The sequence below is a fragment of the Pleurodeles waltl genome, chromosome 7 (genome assembly GCF_031143425.1).
Source record: "Pleurodeles waltl isolate 20211129_DDA chromosome 7, aPleWal1.hap1.20221129, whole genome shotgun sequence".
NCBI lineage: Eukaryota > Metazoa > Chordata > Amphibia > Caudata > Salamandridae > Pleurodeles > Pleurodeles waltl.
In genome coordinates this window covers 843,077,070-843,098,099 of record NC_090446.1, presented here as the reverse complement: position 1 = coordinate 843,098,099, position 21,030 = coordinate 843,077,070, and the positions used below count along the sequence as shown (strand labels likewise).

The following is a 21,030-nucleotide window of genomic DNA, read 5'->3' as shown; positions in this document are numbered from 1 at the left end:
TATGCAGGGCACACCTTAGCTTCCTTTGTGTGACTGACTGGAGTGAATGCACAAACAGCCCAACTGTCTTCCTGACCCAGACATATATTCCACAGACAGGCAGGGGCACAAACTGGTTAAGCAAGAAAATGCCCACTTTTTAAAGTGGCATTTTCAAACTTACAATTCAAAAACCAACTTCACCAAAATATATATTTTAAAATTGTGAATTCAGAGACCCCAAGCTCCATATCTCTATCTGCTCCCAGTAGGAAACTGCCCTTAAAATATATTTCAAGGCAATCCCCAAGTTACCCTATCCTATGGGATAGATAGGCCTTGCAATAGTGAAAAACAAGTTTAGCAGTATTACTCTATCAAGACATTTAAAACACACCAGTAAATGTCCAACCTTTCAAATACACTGTACCCTGCCTATGGGGCTGCCTTGGGTCTACTTTAGGAGTGACTTACATGTAGTAAAAGGGATGGTTTGGGCCTGGCAAGTGGGTGCCCTTGCCAGGTTGATATTGCAGTTTAAACCTGCACACACAGGCACTGCAATGGCAGGCCTGAGATCTGTTTGCAGGGCTACTCATGTGGGTGACACTAAGGTGCTGCAGACCCACTAATAGCATTTGATTTACAGGCCCTGGGCACACCTGGTGTGCTAAACTAGGGACTTACAAGTAAATCAAATATGCCAATCATGGATAAAATATTCACCAATACACCATTTTAGACAGAGATAATATGCACTTTGGCACTGGTTAGCAGCAGAAAAATGCCCAAAGTCCTAAAGCCAACAAAAACAGGTCAGAAGAAATAGGAGGAAGAAGGCAAAAGTTTAGGGATAATCCTGCAAAAAGGACTAGGTCCAACAAGCTGGAGGGGGGGTGAAGAGAGAGGAGGGGGTTGGGGCAATCACTGGGAGTGTGTTGCTGCCTTGGCTGTCCACACTGGCAATCTCACCTCCTAGGTTGGGCTGCCCTGCTCATGTGGTACGTTTCCTCTCGGCTCTGAGGAGGGCAGCGGTCTTTGTCCCAGTGGAGGACACTGGTCAGGCAGGATCTATTTATGCCGTGGACGGGGTTCCGACTGCACGGCTAAAGGGCAGCGGTCCACGGCCTCAGGCTGTGTGCCAGGCCGCGCCGCTTCTCCCTGTTTCAGCGCTCTGGCAGCTCTCCAACAGGGCAATCCACATTTCATTTGGCGTGGTCCCCAGGGCTTAAAATGTGCACCGCCTGTGAGCTCTACCCGGCCACTCAGCCCTGGGAAGCAGGCGGTTTGTGACGGTTTTTGGCACGGCTTGGCAGAGCTCACACAGAGCGTGTTCGCAATGTTGGACTTCCTAGCTATGCCCCCAGACAACCAGATCATCAAGAACTAAGCAAAATCGAAAGAAATTCCGTGTGGCCACTCTAAAGCACATCAGAGATTTCTGTGTCTACTTAGAAATTTTATTTTCTTTCACCCCATTAACCGGAAAAAGTGTCCAAATATTTTACACAAAAACAAATTATACTATAAGCAAATACGAACTATCTAAAACTGGACTATTTACCTAGCAACCAGTTATCGCCTTGCCCAAAGTTGACACTATAATGCTCTACAGAGTAGAGGTTTGGGAAGCTAGAAATATTACCGATTGTATACCTCAAAGGCATATATATATATATATATACACACACACATACACACATACATACATATATATATATACATTCATATATACATCAAAAACGAAGTTGTCCTCATGTGAAAGCGCACTCCCAACAGTTTATATAAACGGGAAGAAAAAGCAAAGCCAGCAACTCACAGTGAATTCTTTAAGCAGTTTCATTATTCCAGGCCTTAAGTTATAAAATCATCTCTGGACACGTGTTTCTAGGTCAATCCTTTCTTCAGCAGAGAAAAATATAAAAGTGTTTCACCCTCATAGGTGCAGCCAGTGCTGGAAGTGTTCCAGGCATTTCTTTCTTACTGAAAAGACTGAATGAAAATGAAAAAATTGCAGGACCACCACAACCAGCATGCACTGCTCACTTGAGAGGCCCACTGGGGCGGACTAGTATTTAAAGAGACTAATCAGGTGCCTGTAATTAGACAAGCTGAAGCCATGCCGGTCTTTTCAGTAAGAAAGAGATGCCTGGAACACCTCCAGCACTGGCTGCACCTGTAATTAGACAAGCTGAAGCCATGCCGGTCTTTTCAGTAAGAAAGAGATGCCTGGAACACCTCCAGCACTGGCTGCACCTACGAGGGTGAAACACTTTTATATTTTTCTCTGCTGAAGAAAGGATTGACCTTGAAACACGTGTCCAGAGATGATTTTATAACTTAAGGCCTGGAATAATGAAACTGCTTAAAGAATTCACTGTGAGTTGCTGGCTTTGCTTTTTCTTCCCGTTTATATTAACCTGTTGGGAGTGTGCTTTCACATGAGGACAACTTCGTTTTTTTATATATATATATATATATATATATATATATATATATATATATATATATATATATATATATACACATATACACACACACACACACACACATTAGATAAAGGTTCAGTTACTCAAACCCATCGGAGTGCTTGAGGCAGACTTTGCATTGTACTGTCAGTCGTGCTTAGACTGGGGTTTGAGGCGGAGGCGGCGCCGTTGTTTCGGTGCATAAAGGTTGCACTGACCTCTCTCTGGAACCTCTCCAGTGTGAGTTTTTTCTGCATCTGATCCTGAACCCAGGCATCGGCTGCATATTCGTTTTCCAACAACGATGGCCAACAATTTCCTGCATCTCGGTTTGATTTCATTAGAACAATGTGGATCAGCTTTCGGTCCTCTGTTAAAGAAAGGAGAAGGCACAATCAGATACGTTCCTCTGTCCAGTGCTCAGCACAAAATATCCTGTAAAAAGCACTAGTTTTGCAAAAAGCAGACACAATCAGCCTTTGCAACCCAAACACTTTACCTCTGCAAGAAACTGCCTGGTTCTGGGATATGAAAAAAAGTACAAATGGTTTGCATATACTTTAATGTATTTTTCAATGAATTCGGCAAAAAGCCACGTTTCGTGACAAATAATTTGTATCCAGTGCAGGAAACTGCATGATACAGTGGTTCGACGTCTTAATACAATTTCTAGCAGCAACAAAACTCCTTTCTAATTTTAACGTACTTTGAAATTTCTGAACCTTTTATATAAATGCTCTGATTTTTGTTGGCATTGGCAAACACTGACCACGCAGGTTCACGCACAAGCTGCGTAGGAAATGAGGGGGATCCACTTACATCCCGAATCACACAACTACTGTTGAGGGATCCAGCTGCCCCATGTGAAATAAGTACTCTGGTGCAACTTTCCACCATCTGACATATTCAGCAGCCTTCTTGTTTTAACTCCCAGCTGGGCCCAGAACAAACTCCAGATTTAAAGAGCCATCAGCCCTCCTTTTGTTGCAGTACCTTCATGGCTGCGAGCTGTCTGGGATTAACACCTTGATGCCAACGCAACATAGGTAAACAAAGGCTCACAGCTTGTCATCACTTCACAAGTACTCAAAAGAAACTATGAGTTAGCGAGGCATGAGTTCTTCTTTGTTCAACCCCTATATGTAAGGGGTATACATGCACAATAAGAATAACATTTATCTACATGAGCAGTTACAGAAATAATCATTTAAGTAGCACTTACTATTTTTATTTATTTATTTCCTTTATAGAGCTCCACATCCCATTGTTGGGTGTCAGTCTGGTTTACATCACACACACAAATTATACAGACAATGAATCATACAATTATGTATGTCAATGTACATGAAATGTTACAGAAAACAATGTGGAATATAAGGTGTAGGAATCAAATATTGTCCATAATGGTGGGAACTATATGTTAAGAGTGCATTGTAGGGAGAAACACAAAGTTAGGATTTAAAACGCAACACAGTGGTCTGGGTTGAGTGTACTAATAATATTTTATTACTGCCCTTTTAGCAACCTTACAATAATACAGACTGAGGAAAAACAATAAGATTCTAAACCCATGCTTTGCAGTTTGAATGCAGATCCTTAATGTCGCTTCATAGCTCACTGTGCTATGAGAACGATTGCAAGTTATGAAACTAACAAAGGATCTCTATGTCAAAAGTAGTAACCTACTTACAGATCTACATAAAATACAAGTGTGTGATTTGCATGTTCCAGTTTGCTTTGCATCAGGCACATAAACTCTCTATGCTACTTTACGATGCAAAACTTAACTAGACAAAACATAGCAAGTGCATTATCCACCACAGTTATCTTACTATTATTTTTCCCATGAAAATCGCTGGGCACATAAAGAGATCTGCAGCAGGTGCCTCAACCCCATAAGCCATTTTAAAGTGCAGCCTGTTTATGGCCAATTAAGTAAGCCAGAACAGATTTACTGTCCCGTTTGTCCTTGTTGCCATCTTCTTTGCAGCAGAGTTTGTAAAAAAATAAATGTATGCGTTCCCTGTCAGAATCCAATTTTCATGACTCGTCCCCTGAACACCCCATCCTTTTCCCGGTGCTACACTTTGACCCCTGGAGTAATTTGTTTTCCTATTTGTATAGGAAAGGTTTTTAACAAAAAAAATATATAGCAGTTTGGAGTCCATTTGTTCTCTTTAAAGGTTTTAAGAGAATGCACAAATGCCGGCCATCTGAGGAAGAATGAATATAAACATACATTTATAAGCTAAAAACAGTTAACTCTCAAACAGGTTCAGCAATTACACATACATTTGTTCCGTTTATGATTGTTCCGAATAATGTAGTCGATGGTAATGACCCTCCAGGGCAGCTAATTAATACCAAGCAATAAAGGTAGCTAATGAATTGACAATGGAAAGGAAACGTTCTTTATATTCACTTCCCCTCCCTCTTTAGTCCTCTATCAAAAGTTTTTACCTCGAAGAAAGCACATTTTCTAATGTGATGGTAAAGGAAAGTCCTAATTGCCTTAAAGACTTGGAGTGGAGTATTATACTTCTTATTTTTCCATTAAATAGCAGACAATTTACCCAGAAAACCTCAGAAGAGAACTGGAAACAGTGTTTCTTGTGTCAACCAATAACATTTCTGCAGTGTCTGTAACGTTTCCTATTAATATAGGCCGAACCACTCTTCTTGATGAGGATAGTCAGGAAAATGATGAGAACACGGAACGAAGGAAGTTATCATGTAAAAGACAATGAGACTTCAGTTTGAGAGAAACTGATCAATTTCAGGGCAGCTGAGGAACGGGTGGAATCACTAGAGAACAAAAATGAATTCTGAATCAAACTATAGATCAGAATTGGACCACATATTGGGGGGGGGGGTATAATCATATTTTCAATAATATCTAGAAAGGAGACAGAGGTGAGATAAAACATGCTTCTGCATCTTTAAGATTATCAAGATTTTCTTTCACAATCAGCTAGGAAAAGCCACCTTTTATGGCAAGACTGGACGTTCATATTTTGCGTGTTTAAAGCATAGCAACTACTGCTATCCACAGATTCGCAACTGGCTGGAAATAAAATGTTCCAAAAGCACTGTGACCTCATCAGTCTGCCACTCTGAGATTATCCATTAAACATGATCGGCCAAAATGATTTAGAAGACGCAGCTCTTTTGGAGGAGTGAACACCAAAACCCTTAATGTTTACATCTGCTTCTTGGTTGAATTCACTTGACCTTTCAAGCTTAAGTAGGGTGAGAATACAGGGGACCAGTGTTTCCTAAATGAGATAAGAAGTTGGGAAAGGAGAATGTTTGAGGAAACCTCAACACATTCTTTTAAACACAGAACTACGTATATTTTGGGAAGTTTGGAGTTCAGGAATTCCTAATGAAGGCGATAGATCCTGATAAAGTCCTGGGGGATGCCAGGCTCAGTCGAAATCCTCTAAACCGTTAATTCTACAGTCCCTGTAAGAATTAGGTTGGGATACAATTTAAGGAAGTTCATTTGAAGATCTGATAAGAGGGCAGAGTTATCTAGAAGGCCTTATGATAATTCCAGATATACAGGAAAAATGTATGTAGGATTTCCAAAAAGGTGTTGCCGCGCACACTAGTGCGTTCTGTCACCCAATGGAATCCACACACATTAAGATCATGAAAAATTGAGGGAACACATTATAGGGACACTTGCGCATTTCCTGTAGGAAGGCATCTGCACATGTTGCTGACGGATCTGATCTCCAACTCAAAACAAGTATTTAACTTGATACAGACAAAAGAAACAAGTATGTTTAAAAAAGATTCTGCCACTGGCTAGTTCACCCCACCGTCCGTCCATTTGCGGAAAGACCTCTGATGCACTTCGAAAGACGGTTGGTCAAGAAAGACAGCGACTGACATCTGGTCTCTGAACTATACACCCTTCTCAACAAAGCAAATCTTCCCCCACCTTCCCCGGGGCAAGTACGATGGGAGAAAGAGATAGGTCTACCCCTCTTTAACAAGGAATGGGAGGACATCTACCGCAGGGATCGGCACACAGCACACAATACACCTAGTGTGGAGACAGCCTTAAGATCGTCTCTTACTGGTATTTAACCCTGTCCAGACTTGAAGCCTGGACACCAGGGCACTCAACTGCATGTTGGAGGGGGTGCAGAGCGACTCGGACACTACTCCACCTACTACAGAATTGCCCCAAGCTCAAGCGCTTCTGGGATCAGGTGCTAGATGATATTGATAAGAAATTTTGGAACCAGCATCCCAAGTTCCCAGTCTGTAAAATATTAGGGCTCCCCAACCCTCCGATGTTCTTCCTCCACTCTCGACGAGACAAACAAATGGCACTGGCCATTGGCACTGTGCACCAAACGATACTTGCACCTTGGGGGTCCGACAAATCCCCACACTACACAAGCTGGATGCACAAATTGTGGTACATTCTTGGCATGGAGAAACCATCACTTATGTTAGACCAGAGACAGGATGATTATCCTTTGGATTAAGCCCCTATCTTAAGCAGACTATCCACGGAGTTTAACGAGTTGAAATGCCCCACATAACTCAAATTTCTTTGCTTGCTTCCCACCAATGGTGCCCTATCAGTCCCTATTCACCAGCAGCCTGACTAACTCTCCATACATGACCTAGACTAACCACTTATAAGACTGACCATATTGCTGACTAACCTTACACACTTGCTGTGGGTACCTCGGGTAGTCAGTTTCTGAGGATTATGTTGTTCTCAGTGTTATTTTATATTACCTGTTTTTTCTATATATGTCTGCTGCTGACCATCTGATAAAGACTTCTAGTTGCAGATTCCTTACCTTAGAATTTTTCCCCCAGGCGTCAGACTGGATCCGGAGATTTTTTTCTACGAGCAATACCCTTGCACATCGGTGGGTGGCATCGGTCGACTCTACGGGCGTCGTTGGTGTCATAGTCGCTGTGATGACGAAGTAGTACATAGACGCAGCCTCAGCGGAGTAACATCAGTGCTTTTCTTTCTACGCCACGCGCTAATCCGGAGAGAGCTACCCTGGGTCAATTTTTGACCAACTTTGACTTATTTGTCGAGTTTTTGTGATTTTTGGTGCATCGAGGATTTTCCCCAAAGACCGGCTTCAAACTGTGGGAGGACTGTCACCACATGATGTCGGTGATGGGTCCGCATCGGGTCTGTTTGTGGTGCCTGGAACGCAACCACGACCTGAAGTCGTGCTCCGAGTGCGGGCCATGCACCCAAAGGCCTTGAGGGAGTGGTCTCTCAAGCTTATGGCGGCACGGTGGTCGACTCTGCATAGGTCCTGGTCTCGCTCGAGGGGAAGGTCTCGAGACTGATCGCAGGGCTACCATCAATCGCTTTCTTGAAAGTCTTCGGGTCAAGGTAAGACGAAGAAGAAGAAACCCCGTCATCCTTTGACTTTGCCCCATCGCTCGGCTGATGCGGTGCAGGAGCAGCGTTGACGTTCAAGGTCTTCGTCTTCTGGGAATGCTTGTGGGTCTGCTCCGAGCCACCCCTTCAGGCCCAATCAGTTCAGTTAGGGGGCCTTCAGGTTCCGGGCCGGTGGCTCTGGCTCCACCCACCGAATTGCCCTCCGGATCCGCTCTTGGATGCGCACAGATGCCGGTCGTACCATCAAGACCTTCCCTGGCACTGATTCGATTGTTGATGCTCCCGACATCTGTAGTGTCCCCCATCAACGTCGACCCGATCCTGATCCCCAACGACTTGGAGTCGGACCGGCGTTGGCTGACGCTGCCTCCTTCTTCGATGGGGCCTAATAATCCCAGGTTGGATTCTGACCCTTATTCTTATGGGTTTGAATTTGGGCAAGGATTGAAAGGATTGAACGTGTACCTGGATCATTATGAATACCAGGATGACCCTAACTTGGACTGGGCACAGGATTTGGGCGAGGCCAGTGGTCTGGATATCTCAACAGATGCTGGCATGCTGTCTCCTCCTACCATAGTTACGGCAGAGGAAGCAACTTATTCCATGTTGGTCAGTAGGGCAGCTGAAGTCTTCGGCCTTGAGCTGCCTACTGTTCAAGTCAGGTCTAATCTGACAGAGGTGCTTCAACCAGGGGCTTCCACATCTGAGCCTCTTCTTCCATTCAATGAAGCCCTCACTGATGTCCTTATGGGCACTTGGTCCAGACCCAACACAGGGGATCCTGTGAACAGGACAATCGCACGTGACCATCAGCCCTCCCTGAACGACCCTAAATTCCTGTCCCAACACCCCACGCCTGAGAGCCATGTTATCTAGGCATCTTCATCCTCGGGCGCATTCCCTTCCGCACCTCTGGAAAGGGAATCAAAAAAGGCTGGAACAATTTGGGAAGAAGAAGTTTTCTTCCTCCAGTCTCGCGCTGTGGTCAGTGAACACTGCATGGCTTTTGGGCTGTTATACTCACTCTCTGTGGGATATGGTTGCATAAGTTCTGCCGCAGGTACTGGAGGAGGCCCGTGCTGTCGTCTCCCAAGCTGTCACCGATGGGAGAGACGTGGCAAAGTTCACTATCAGATGTGGGTTGGACATGACCGACTCTCTGGGTAGATCGGCAGTGGCTTTGAGGCGCCATGCCTGGTTATGTACATCTGGATTCTCAGGGGATGTCCCCCGTCTCTTTTTAGACAAGGCAGACTCGGCACATGAGAGGTTCAAGGACTCCGGGGCTACTGCTCGGTCCCTCGGCCTTTCCAAAGCCCCTGGTCCTCAACAGTCCGCCTTTCGCCCCTTTCATGGCCATGGAGGGGGCTCCATCGCATCCCTTTCCCAGCAACCGTGCCACCCATGCTATTCAGCCACTGTGTGGCTGGGGACACGGAATCCCTCGTGGTCATGGGACAGGGAACCAGAGGTATGCCCAGTCCACCCCTGCTGCAGCCTCCCAACCCTCCTAGTCCGTCCCCTCACTCTGGTGCAGTTGGTGGCAGGATTCGCCATCACCTGCCCCACTGGGAATCCATCACTAAGGAGGGGTAGATTTTGCAGATCGTTCGAAGGGGCTACTACTTCCCCTTCGAATCTGCCCCACCAGCCATGCCTTCATCATTTAGCCGTATACCGGAAGATCATTTGGCACTTCTCCGCCAGGAAGTCGCGGCTTTCTTGGCCAAGGGAGCCATAGAGAGGGTCCCTGCGCCAGAAGTAGGTCGTGGTTGTTATTCCCCCTACTTTCTGGTGCCCAAAAAAGACAAGGGCTTACGTCATATCCTAGACCTTTGGGCCCTCAAACTCTTCCTCAAAAAGGAGAAATTCAAAATGCTCACCCTGGCTCAGGTCCCGTCTGCCTTGGACCCAGAAGACTGGATGGTAGCATTGGACTTGCAGGACACTTATTTCCAAATCCAATCCTGCCTGCCCAAAGATGGTACCTACGATTCGTGGTAGGTCACAAGTACTTTCAATTTACATGGCTCTCCTTCGGCCTTACCAGCGTCCCTCGGGCGTTCACAAAAGTGATGGCGATGGTTGCAGCTCACCTGCGCAGGATGGGGGTTTCAGTCTTCCCCTACCTCAATGACTGGCTGTTGAAGGTGGACTCGCCCCAGAACGTCATCTCCCCCCTGCAGACTACGGCAAACTTCCTGCACACGCTGGGGTTCACTATGAACGTCCAAAGTCACACCCGACACCCTCTCCGATGCTCCCTTTCACCTTGACCCTCGGGTAGGTCGCTTCCCCACCGCTGCAGCTCCGCCTGCCCAGGCCCCTGCCAGGTAGTTTTTGCCTTCTTGCCTTTCCTTGTCGGTCCTTCCTTTGTCTCCCTGTTTGTATTTGTTTTGTCTCTCTGTTGGTATCGTTTCTCTGTCTGTCTGTCTCTGTCTGCATATGGCTTTCTGTTTGTATTTGGCTCTTTTTTTGGCTCTTTGTCTGTATTTGGTTCTCTGTTCCTTCCTAGCGCTTCCCGCCGCCCGCTTCCCGTGTTTCCCGCCGCTGCCACCCTTGCGGCCCCGCCCCCCCTGCTCCCATTTGCTCTCCTTCCCGCCCGCCTCCCAGCTGACCCCTCCTCCCTCCCACCCTTCTTATGGCGGCTGCGCGCAGCAGGCTCGCCGCTGGCGCGCCAAAGGCAAGCCCGTCTGCACCTGGACCGCGCCCAGTGCCAGAACCCCTGGCCCCCACCGCACTCATAGCACCCGACTAAGATACGATGCCACCTCCCTCTATGCCCTCAACACCGGACGAACATCCTCCTGCTACCAAGCCAGCCCTAAACAAACACATGGACCCTTCACCTGCCAAGCCTGCAAATACACATTCCACTGTCCCTCGCAACAACAACCACCTCAAGTGCATCCTCCTCAACACACGCTCCGTCCACAAGCACGCCATCAAACTATGGGACCTACTGGACACAACAGCACCAGACGTCGCCTTCATCACAGAAACCTGGATGAACGCCTCTTCGGCTCCAGACATCGCCATAGCCATCCCCAACGGCTACAGGATCGCCCGGAAGGACCGCGTCAACCAAACAGGAGGAGGAATCGCCATCATCTACAGGAACACCCTCAACATCACGACCACACCGAAGACACCCCCCTCGCCGCCGAACACATACACTTCCAGATCCACACCGACCCCAAAACCACCCTCAGAGGAACACTTGTCTACAGACCCCCAGGCCCACGCGCCCAATTCAGCGAAACCATCACTGACTTCATCAGCCCGCACTCCCTAGCCTCACCTGACTACATCCTCCTCAGGGACCTGAACTTCCACCTGGAGAAAAACAACGACAACAACACCACCATCCTGCTCGACAACCTCGCCAACCTCGGACTCAAGCAACTGGTGAGCACCCCCACCCACACCGCTGGTCACACGCTCGACCACATCTCCTTCAGCCACTCCTCAGAACTACACTGGACCGACCACAGATGCGTCCACTTCACCTTCAAACGAGAGACTCACCACCATCGCACACAACAAATCCCCCGCAGACGCTGGAGCAAAATCTCCACAGAGCAGCTCCGCTCTACACTGAACCAAAACCCACCAGCCATCGTCACCGACGCCAACAACGCAGCCCACAGCCTCACACAGTGGATCACCAACTGTGCCGAAAACCTCACACCACTCAAAAACCACCCAAGCGGATCCAGCATCAGGAAACCCCCATGGTTCACGGACGCCCTCAAAGAATCCAAGATATCCTTCCGTACCCTCGAAAAAACCTGGCGCAGGGAACGCACCACAGAAAACATGACAGCCCTCAAGATTGCCATCCGTAAACACCACCAGCTGATCCGCTCCACCAAAAGGACATCATTCAAAGACCGACTAGACAACAACACCCACAACAGCAAAGAACTCTTCAACATCGTCAAAGAGCTCTCCAAACCCAGCGCCAGCTCCAACGTCATCACACCATCACAAGAACTCTGCTACTCCCTCGCTACATTCTTCCACAGAAAGATCGTAGACCTACACAACAGCTTCGGACCCCAGACCCCGCCGCACCACCAAACCTACAGCCCCCACCACTACTCTCAACGCCTGGACCCCCATCAGCTCAGAAGAGACGAGAAGCATCATGAACACCATCCACTCCGGCTCCCCCTCGGACCCTTGTCCCCATCACATCTTCAACAAAGCTGACTCCGTCATCGCCCCCCATCTCCGGTACATCATCAACAGATCGTTCTCTTCAGCCCCCTTCCCCGAGAGCTGGAAACACGCAGAAGTCAAGGCCCTCCTGAAAAAACCCACGGCTGACCCCAATGACCTGAAGAACTTCCGCCCCATCTCTTTTCTCCCCTTCCCGGCCAAGGTCATCGAGAAGACCGTCAACAAGCAGCTGAACGCTTTTCTTGAAGCTAATAACTCGCTCGACCATTCCCAATCTGGTTTTCGGGCCAACTACCCTCATCGCAGTCACCGACGACATCAGAACCCTGATGGACAACGGAGAAACATCTGCCCTCATCCTCCTAGACCTCTCGGCTGCCTTCGACACCGTGTGCCATGGCACCCTAACATCCTAGGACAGGCCCTTGACTGGATCATCTCATTCCTCTCCGGCAGAACACAGAGAGTCCACCTCCCTCCATTCCGCTCAGAACCCACCAAGAGCATCTGCGGCGCACCCCAAGGTTCCTCGCTCAGCCCAACCCTCTTCAATATCTACATGAGCCCGCTCGCCGCCATCGCACGCAAACACAACATCATCTCCTACGCCGATGACACCCAGCTGTTACTCTCCCTCACCAAAGACCCAACCACCGCCAAAACCAACCTACAGGAAGGAATGCAAGACGTCGCAGAATGGATGAAGCTCAGCCGCCTAAAACTGAACTCAGACAAGACGGAGGTCCTCATCCTCGGACAATCCCCTTCCGCCTGGGACGACTCCTGGTGGCCCACAGCTCTGGGCACCGCACCAACCCCCTCGGATCACGCACGCAACCTCGTATTCATCCTGGACCCCCTCCTCACAATGACCAAGCAAGTCAAAGCCATCTCGTCATCATGCTTCAACACCCTACGCATGCTCCGAAAAATCTTCCGATGGATCCCCGCCGAAACCAGAAAGACAGTTACCCACGCCCTCGTCACAAGCCGTCTGGACTACGGAAACACCCTTTATGCAGGTACCAACGCAAAGCTTCAGAAACGTCTTCAACGCATACAGAATGCCTCCGCACGCCTCATCCTCGACATCCCTCGTTACAGCGACATATCCACCCACCTGAAACACCTACACTGGCTCCCCGTCAACAAGAGGATCACCTTCAGGCTCCTCGCCCACGCACACAAAGCACTCCACAACATGGGCCCCGAATACCTCAACAGCCGCCTCTCATTCTACACGCCCACTCGTCAGCTCCGCTCAGCTAGCCTCGCCATCATACCACGAATCCGCAGAACCACAGCCGGAGGAACATCGTTCACCTACCTGCCAGCCAAAGCATGGAACTCCCTCCCTGCTCACCTAAGAACTACCCAGGACCATCTCACCTTCAGGAAGCGCCTCAAGACTTGGCTCTTCGAGCAGCAGTAACCCCCCCCCATCTCCAGCGCCTTGAGACCCTTGCGGGTGAGTAGCACGCTCTATAAATGCATTGATTGATTGATTGATTGAGCTGTTCTGGACACAGTTCAGTTTCAGGCCTTTCCTCTCTTTCCTCTCGAAAAACGAATCTAGGATATTCAGGGTATGATTCTGATCTTTCAGCCTCTATTTTGGGTTTTGGTGAGACTGACTCTGAGGCTGCTGGGCATCATGGCTCTGCAGGGGGACTTGAAGTTCCAGTGGGCGCAACATCAGGGAAGCCTCTCCGACATGGTCCAGATCTCAGAGAGAACTGCGAAAGACCTGCAGTGGTGGCTTTCGAATCAACATTGGGTCCACAGCAGATCCCTTACCCTTCCCGAACCAGATCTATCCATAGTGGCGGAGGCATCACTTCTGGGATGGGGCAGCCACATGGGAGAGGCGGAGATCAGAGGCCCCTGATCTGCGGCGGAGTCTGGGCTCCATATCAAACTTCTGGAGCTCCGGCCAATCAGGTTTGCATTGAAAACATTTCTTCCCTCTCTCAAAGGAAAAGTAGTGCAAGTGTTCACGGACAACACTACCGCCATGTGGTACCGCAACAAACAGGGCAGAGTAGGGTCGTGAATCCTTTGTCAGGAGGTGCTACACCTCTGGACATGGCTGGCACACCAGGACATCACTCTGCCGGTTCAACATCTGGCAGGCTCCCTGAACGCCAGAGCAGACAAACTCAGCCATTGATGCATAGCCAATCACGAATGGTGCCTCCATCCGGAGGTGGCGCAAGGTCTCTATCAGCAGTGGGGAGAGCCTTGGTTAGATCTGTTCACCTCCGCAGAGAACGTAAAACGTCAGCTGTTTTGCACACTGAAGTTTCCAAGGCGGCACTAGCTCGGAGATGCTATTCGTCTCGAGTGAAACTCCGGCCTCCTTTACGCCTATTCCACTTCTGTCCAGAGTTGTCAAGAAGATCAAGAACGGCCGGGCCCAAGTAATCTTCGTGGCTCCGGACAGGGCATAGAGAGTATGGTATCCAGAGCTATTGAGCATGGCCACAGATCCTTCGGCAAGATCTTCTGTTGCAGCAGCAGGGGATGGTTCTCAACACGAACCTGCCTTCATGCGTGGAGATTGAGTGGCGGCAGCTGACAACTTTTAATGTTCCACTCAAAGTCTGATGTAATCTTGGCAGCCAGGCATCACCCCAGCAAAATGGTATACGCCTGTTATTGGCATACATTTGTGGCATGGTGTACCAACAAATCTGTTGATCCCTCTCTCCTCCTCTCTGAGGTTCTTTTGTTCATTCTTTCTTTGGCCCAGCAGGGCTCTGCTTTGGGCACTCTTAAGGGCTATTTATCGGCTATCAGCATTGCTTAGGTTGCCTGATCAGCCTTCACTCTATAAGTCTCCTATTGTTAGTAGATTCCTTAAGGGACCCACCCATTTGTTTCCTCTCACTCCGTTTATCATGCATCAGTGGGACCTCAATCTTGTCCTTACTTAATGTGTACTCCCTTTGAGCTGATGCACAATTGTCCCTCATGGCTCCTTACTTTCAAAACTGTTTTTCTTGTTGCCATCACATCTGCTCACAGAGTGAGTGAGCTTCAGGCTCTATCGTCTAAGCCCCCATTTTTGTCTATGCACCCTGACAAAGTGGTGTTACGCACTAAGGCTTTCTTCCTTCCTTCCCAACGTCATTACACCTTTTCATGTAGGCCAGTCCAACACTTTGCCTACTTTTTACGTACCTCCACATCCTTCTCATGGGGAGGAGACACTCCACCACCTGGTTCCAAAAAGAGCAATGGCGTTCTATCTCCATCGTACTAAAGATTTCTGGTGGGGGGAGGAAATCAACTGTTTGTTGGATATGTAGGTGCGAAGAAAGTGAAGGCGGAGCAAAAACGTACCATCTCACGATTGGTACTTCTTTGCATCAAAATCTGCTACGCTTTGGCAAAAAAGCAATCCCCTGAGGGCTTGCATGCTTATTCCACCATAGCAACTGCTGCTTCCACGGTGTTAGCACGCGGAGTTTCTGTCCTGGTTATCTCCTAGGCAGCTACGTGGGCATCCTTGCACACGTTTACTAAACATTACTATTTGGACAGTCTGGTCCGTAGGGACAGCTACTTTGGTCGCTCAGTCCTGAAGGACTTACTAGTATGATCTTGGTTCGCAGCCCACCTCCGAGGATGGCCTTGCTTGGGTATCTATTTGAAGGTAAGGAATCTGCAACTAGAAGTTTCTATTGATGTACAAGTTACTTACCTTCGGTAATGACATATCTGGTAGAGACATATTCTAGCTGCAGATTCCTTACCAACCCACCCATCCTCTCCACTTGAGAACTGATTTCTAAAGACAGGGCTTCCCCCTTCAGGGCCTTAGTTCTGGCGCACCAATTTCAGTGTTCTTCGCAGCTCTTGGCGTGGAAAGTCGTGAAAACAAACTGACGTCACTGCGCTGAGGCAGCATCTATGTACTACTCCCGGCGTCATCGTGGCAACTACGATGCCAACGACTCCCGCAGAGTCGACTGACGCCACCTACTGATGCACAAGGGTATAGCTCAAAGAAAAAAATCTCTGGATCCAGTCTGACGTCTGGGGGAAAATTCTAAGGTAAGGAATCTGCAACTAGAATGTGTCTCAACCAGATATGTTGTTACCGAAGATAAGTAACTTGCACTTCACGTCCTTTACATTAGCCAAGTATGCTCCCTTCTTTTACAACATGCGCAGGCAGCCCTTAGGGTTGCAGGCCTTCAGCTGTGTATTCTTCTGCATACCACCAATAAAAATAATTGATGTATAAAAGAGATCCTGGAAAATATGAAGTGTCTGTACTGATTTAGCTGAAAGTAGCTGCCATCCAAAATAGTCCTGGAATTCTAGTCACTACCATGTTGTGAATCCCAGAAATAGTATCTACCCTGACTGAAATGTTATATGAGAGACAAAAAATCCCAAAAACATTTCAGTAAGAGGAAAAGCCACCTGCAAGCAGTTCTGTATGCTTTATGCATTTTTGTCTCCATGTGACCATAAACCCCCAAATCCAAAAAAGCAGAAGAGCGTGCTACCCATCCTTTCAAATTTGCATCTGATTCAACTAGATATGAGAAATAACTAAACATTGCTCTGCAGTTCCACCCTTCTAGGGAACCTAACTAACACTGAATTTATTGTCTTCTATGCAGGCAGATCTAAAGGTATAATGTCAAAGTAGGATACCCCTTTTCTGAGAGGCTGGGCTTTTAATTTCTGAATGGTTCTGCATATGTAAGGGACCGGTAAATAGTGCCTGAATTGCAAGGCTTGGAAGGCTGTTACCTGGCTTTCAGCCACAGGGAGGTGTGGGATTTGTGCAGGAGGCCTTGCAGTTCATGTCTTATCAGTGTAATTTTCAGTTGAGGTAGCTGAAATGTACATACTGTGGAATAAATGATAACTCCTAGTATTCTATTTGAGAAGATAAAATGAGGTAGGAGTTTTTTTGTTATTCCAATGCCCAGATTGTGTAGAAAAAATACAAAAAAACTTTACTTTTCAACAACAGATCTGTTTTGAGCTATGAACACAATGTCATCTCAATAAATAGGGACGTGAATGTCTCGGTGCATCAGATACGTTGAGAAAGGCTTTAGACATTTTGTGTAAGACAATGGATTTGAAGATAGCCCACAATGAAAGTAGGTGAATTGGTAAATTTGCTTTCTGCGAAAGAATTATAAGAATGTGTGATCTGTGTGTATAATAAACACCAGCAAAATATATTTTTAGTCCAAAATAATCATCCAGTCCCCAACTTGGACAGCGTTTTAGAGATGGAGATTGGTCATCATTTTGAAATTGCTGTATAGCAGAAATATGCTTAGGATATGAAGGTTTATAAAGGATCTCAACTGATTGTTATTCTTTGCAATAATAAAAATAGATCAAGTATCCATTCAAGTGCAAAGTGATATGTTCAATGTCCCCTCTGAAAGAATTTCTTGGACATCCACATCTACAAACAGGAATCTGATATACATCTATTTGAAAACTCAAAACCCACTGAAGAATCCGTGTCAGAAGGAAAATCTGTGATAGGCTTTTCTATGATAGGCAATAGGAATGCATCCATCTGTTTGTGCGGTTAGCAGAGGGAAAATATCCACCATTGGTTTTGGCTGCTCTAGGTTACTTTCTGCCATATTGATAATGGAACATTTCCTTTGTATTGATAAAGTTAGTGTTGGATCTGGATAGTTAACAAGATGAGCTTGGGAAGCATTTGGAAACAAGACTGGTATAAATAAATTGTCTTGTAGGGTGACATTTGTTCCTGGGTAACCTGAAAAAAACTAATGGCAAACACTGCACCCACAAATTAATGTGGTTACATATTGTGAAATTTCTATAATTAACTAATGCACAAATAAAATGCCTGGCACTGCTGAACCTGGCTCAGACGAAGCAAGCTCTCAGTTGTTTTTGTATTGAATCTTAATAAAAACTACTACTTCATACCAGGGGAATCTTAACATCTGCATTACACATAAAGCTTACAGCTCTTTGTACAAAAATAGACAGCTCTAGGGGATCTACTTGACACCCAAAAATCCTTAGTTTTTGTCGGTCAATTCAAATAGTTTAGTCATGGGTCCCTTGCATCCAGGAGTTTATATATGCATGAAGTCCAGCCTTTGAAGATACCCTTTTTAGTCTTTTCCACACTTCAAGAAGAGAGTCATGTATTTACAATCAACTGATGATCATTTAGTGAGTTGCCACAAAATGGTTTGGAACAGAAGGGCAGTGGCTTTCAGCTTTACACCTATTCCAGCTCAATTTATCTAGCAGAGAATGTCAAAATGTTGTGATACATTCACCACTATGGCCCATTCCAAAAAATATTGATGCTGAAATAATAAGGGGCCAAACAGAGGTCCATTTCCATCTACAATACTGAAGACATAGCATCAGTGTCTTTTTCTTCATCAAATTATTGCAGTACCTTTATTCGTTTTCTTTTAGGAGGTCTGAACAAACACGTCTGTTTTTAAATGAAAGGCCTTGTTTATAAGTTCCGGAGTCATCATTTTGCTACCCTTAAGGTAAGAACTTAGAAGTAGTGGCTGAGAACCACTGTCACTGAGCACATCTGAACCAATGGTTATCAGTCAGAGTCCTAAATCACTTTTGGGTACTCACAATAGGAGAGAAATTGTCATTTTTAAAAAACATTTGGGTATTTTTTTAGAGGTAGTTTTAATTTTCCTGATGCTTTCCAAGAAATTGCAGTTTTTTTGTAGCATTAATGTCTCTTGAAAGGATATATCACTGCTACTACCATCAAGCAAGGTCTTACAGCATGGATGTGTCTAAGCACATTTTTTGCCTTTACTTACACCTCTAAGAAAGCATGGAAATAGAGGCAGCTTTTTGCACTGAAGTAGCCAATGAAATATCAATAAAAGAATACAACTGGTTTTGAAAAATGTATTCGCCACGCTTAAGTGACAACTTTATGAGGTATTAGGCATGAACTTTTTTTGAGACAGTTTAGGTTGGTGAGTACCGAAGCACTGACAAAGCATTGATAGGTGTTGCAAATTCATAGGAAGAACTCCCTAAGTGTTTTGGCAAGATCAGATGTTGAGGACCTCCATCATAATTTGGCCCACTTACATTGTTGCTTGTGACTCTACGTGATCAGCGTAATTTATAAGCAACTGGCAAAGCACCAAAATCATCAACCCAGAGTTCAATAAAGACATAGCCAGCTAACTGAGAAGAGGAAATTACATGATAATGTATTGCCTCATCAGGTGCTAAAGACTTTGCAAATGTAACCCTGTAACCAGCTGGAAAGTTACAATATTACTGAAAGCACCACAAAGCTATATCAATGGCAAAACGATAACAATAGAAAAACAATAACCAAACCAATTCAAAGAGGATTTGGTAATGCTGACATTTCTCTTTGAATTAACACTTAAGGCTGAGAAATTAATTTTTTTTAACTGGCCACTCTGTTCTGGCTGGCAGCAGGTAGCACAGGAAATGTAGGAAGTTGGCTCTGTATATATTATCTCAAAGTGAGAGATAGTGTGCACAGAGTCCAAGGGTTCCTCTTAAGAGTTTGATAGAGGCAATAATAGATAATACTAATGCTCTATTTGTGGTAGTGTGGTCGAGCAGTAGACTTATCAGAGGGTACTGTTAAGCATTAGTTGTATACACACAGGGAATACAATGGAACACACACTCAAAGAATTAACTCCAGGCCAATAGGTTTTTATATAGAAACATATTCCTTTCTTGAATTTATTTTAGAACCACAAGATTCAGAATTCAAGTAAGTACATAAATTGTAAGGTACGTGGCATAGGTAAGTATAGAACTTTGAATGAAAACAGTAAGGTACACAGTTTTGGCAATAAGCTATTTTAAAAGTGGGCACTGCAAAAAAAAATCAACAGTTGCTGGGGGAGGTAAGTACAAGTTAGTTTAGCAGGTAAGTAAAGCACTTACAAGATCTGTCTCAGGGACATAGACAGCCCACCGTTGGGGGTTCAAGTCAACCCCAAACACCCAGCACCAGCAACACAGGGCCGGTGAGGTGCAGAGGTCAAAGTGGGGGCCCAAATAACATAGGCGCCTATGGAGACTGGGGGTGCTCTGGTTCCAGTCTGCCAGCAGGTAAGTACCTGCGTCCTCGAGGAGCAGACCAGGGGGTTTGGTAGAGCACTGGAGGGGGGGGGGTCCCAAACGGGCACACAAAACATACCCTCAGTGGCACAGGGGCGGCTGGGTGCAGTGTGCAAAGTAGGTGTTGGGTTTTGAACAGAAATCAATGGAGGGACCAGGGGGTCACTCTGGTGATACAAGCAGGGCACAGGGGGGCTTCTCAGGCAGCCACCGACTGGGCAAAGATGAGGGTCACCTGCTGGTCACTCCTGCACTAGTAGTTGGTTCCCCTCAGGCCTGGGGGCTGCGGGTGCAGTGCTTCTTCCAGGCGTTGGGTTCTTTGTAACCGGGCAGTCGAGGTCAGGGGGAGCCTCTGGATTCTCTCTGCAGGCATCGCCGTGGGGGTGCAGGAAGGTCGTCTTAGGGTGTCCATGCTGCAGTGTTACTTTCTCTCAACACAAGCCGGGGGCGTCAGGTGCAGAGTGTTGGGGACTCACTCTTCCGGAGTAAGGCTGGAGTCCCTTTAAAGATGGTTTCTTCTTTGTTGTTTAGCCAGAGCCTCTGCCCACGGGAGTTTCTTGGTCCTTCGGGTTGCATGGCAGTCCTCTGAGTCAGCAGAGGTTGCAAGTCCAGCGGGATGTGTCACTTTTGCAGGTTGTTTGAGTCTGGAGACAGGCCAGTAAGGCTGGGGCCAAGTCAGTTGTCGTCTCAGTCTCTGTGGGACTTTCAGGTCAGCAGACCTTCTTTAGGTCATCAGGAAATCTGTTTTCCTGGGTTCAGGGTCGCCTCTAAATATTCAATTTAGGGGAGTGTTTAGGGCTGGAGGGCAGTAATCAATGGCTACTGTCCCTGAGGGTGTCTACACCCTCCTTGTGCCTCCTACCT

The 21,030-nt window shown here is 46.7% G+C and overlaps 1 protein-coding gene across 1 annotated transcript in view; it reads right to left on the bottom strand.

Moving 5' to 3' along the window:
- The window catches only part of NUDCD2 (NudC domain containing 2), a 105,248-nt gene that overhangs the window by 37,914 nt on the left and 46,304 nt on the right, over positions 1-21,030 (bottom strand). Inside the window, exon 3 of the mRNA XM_069199360.1 lies at positions 2,666-2,817. Coding sequence (XP_069055461.1) covers positions 2,666-2,817 — 152 coding nt within the window. The remainder of the gene's footprint in view (positions 1-2,665; positions 2,818-21,030) is intronic.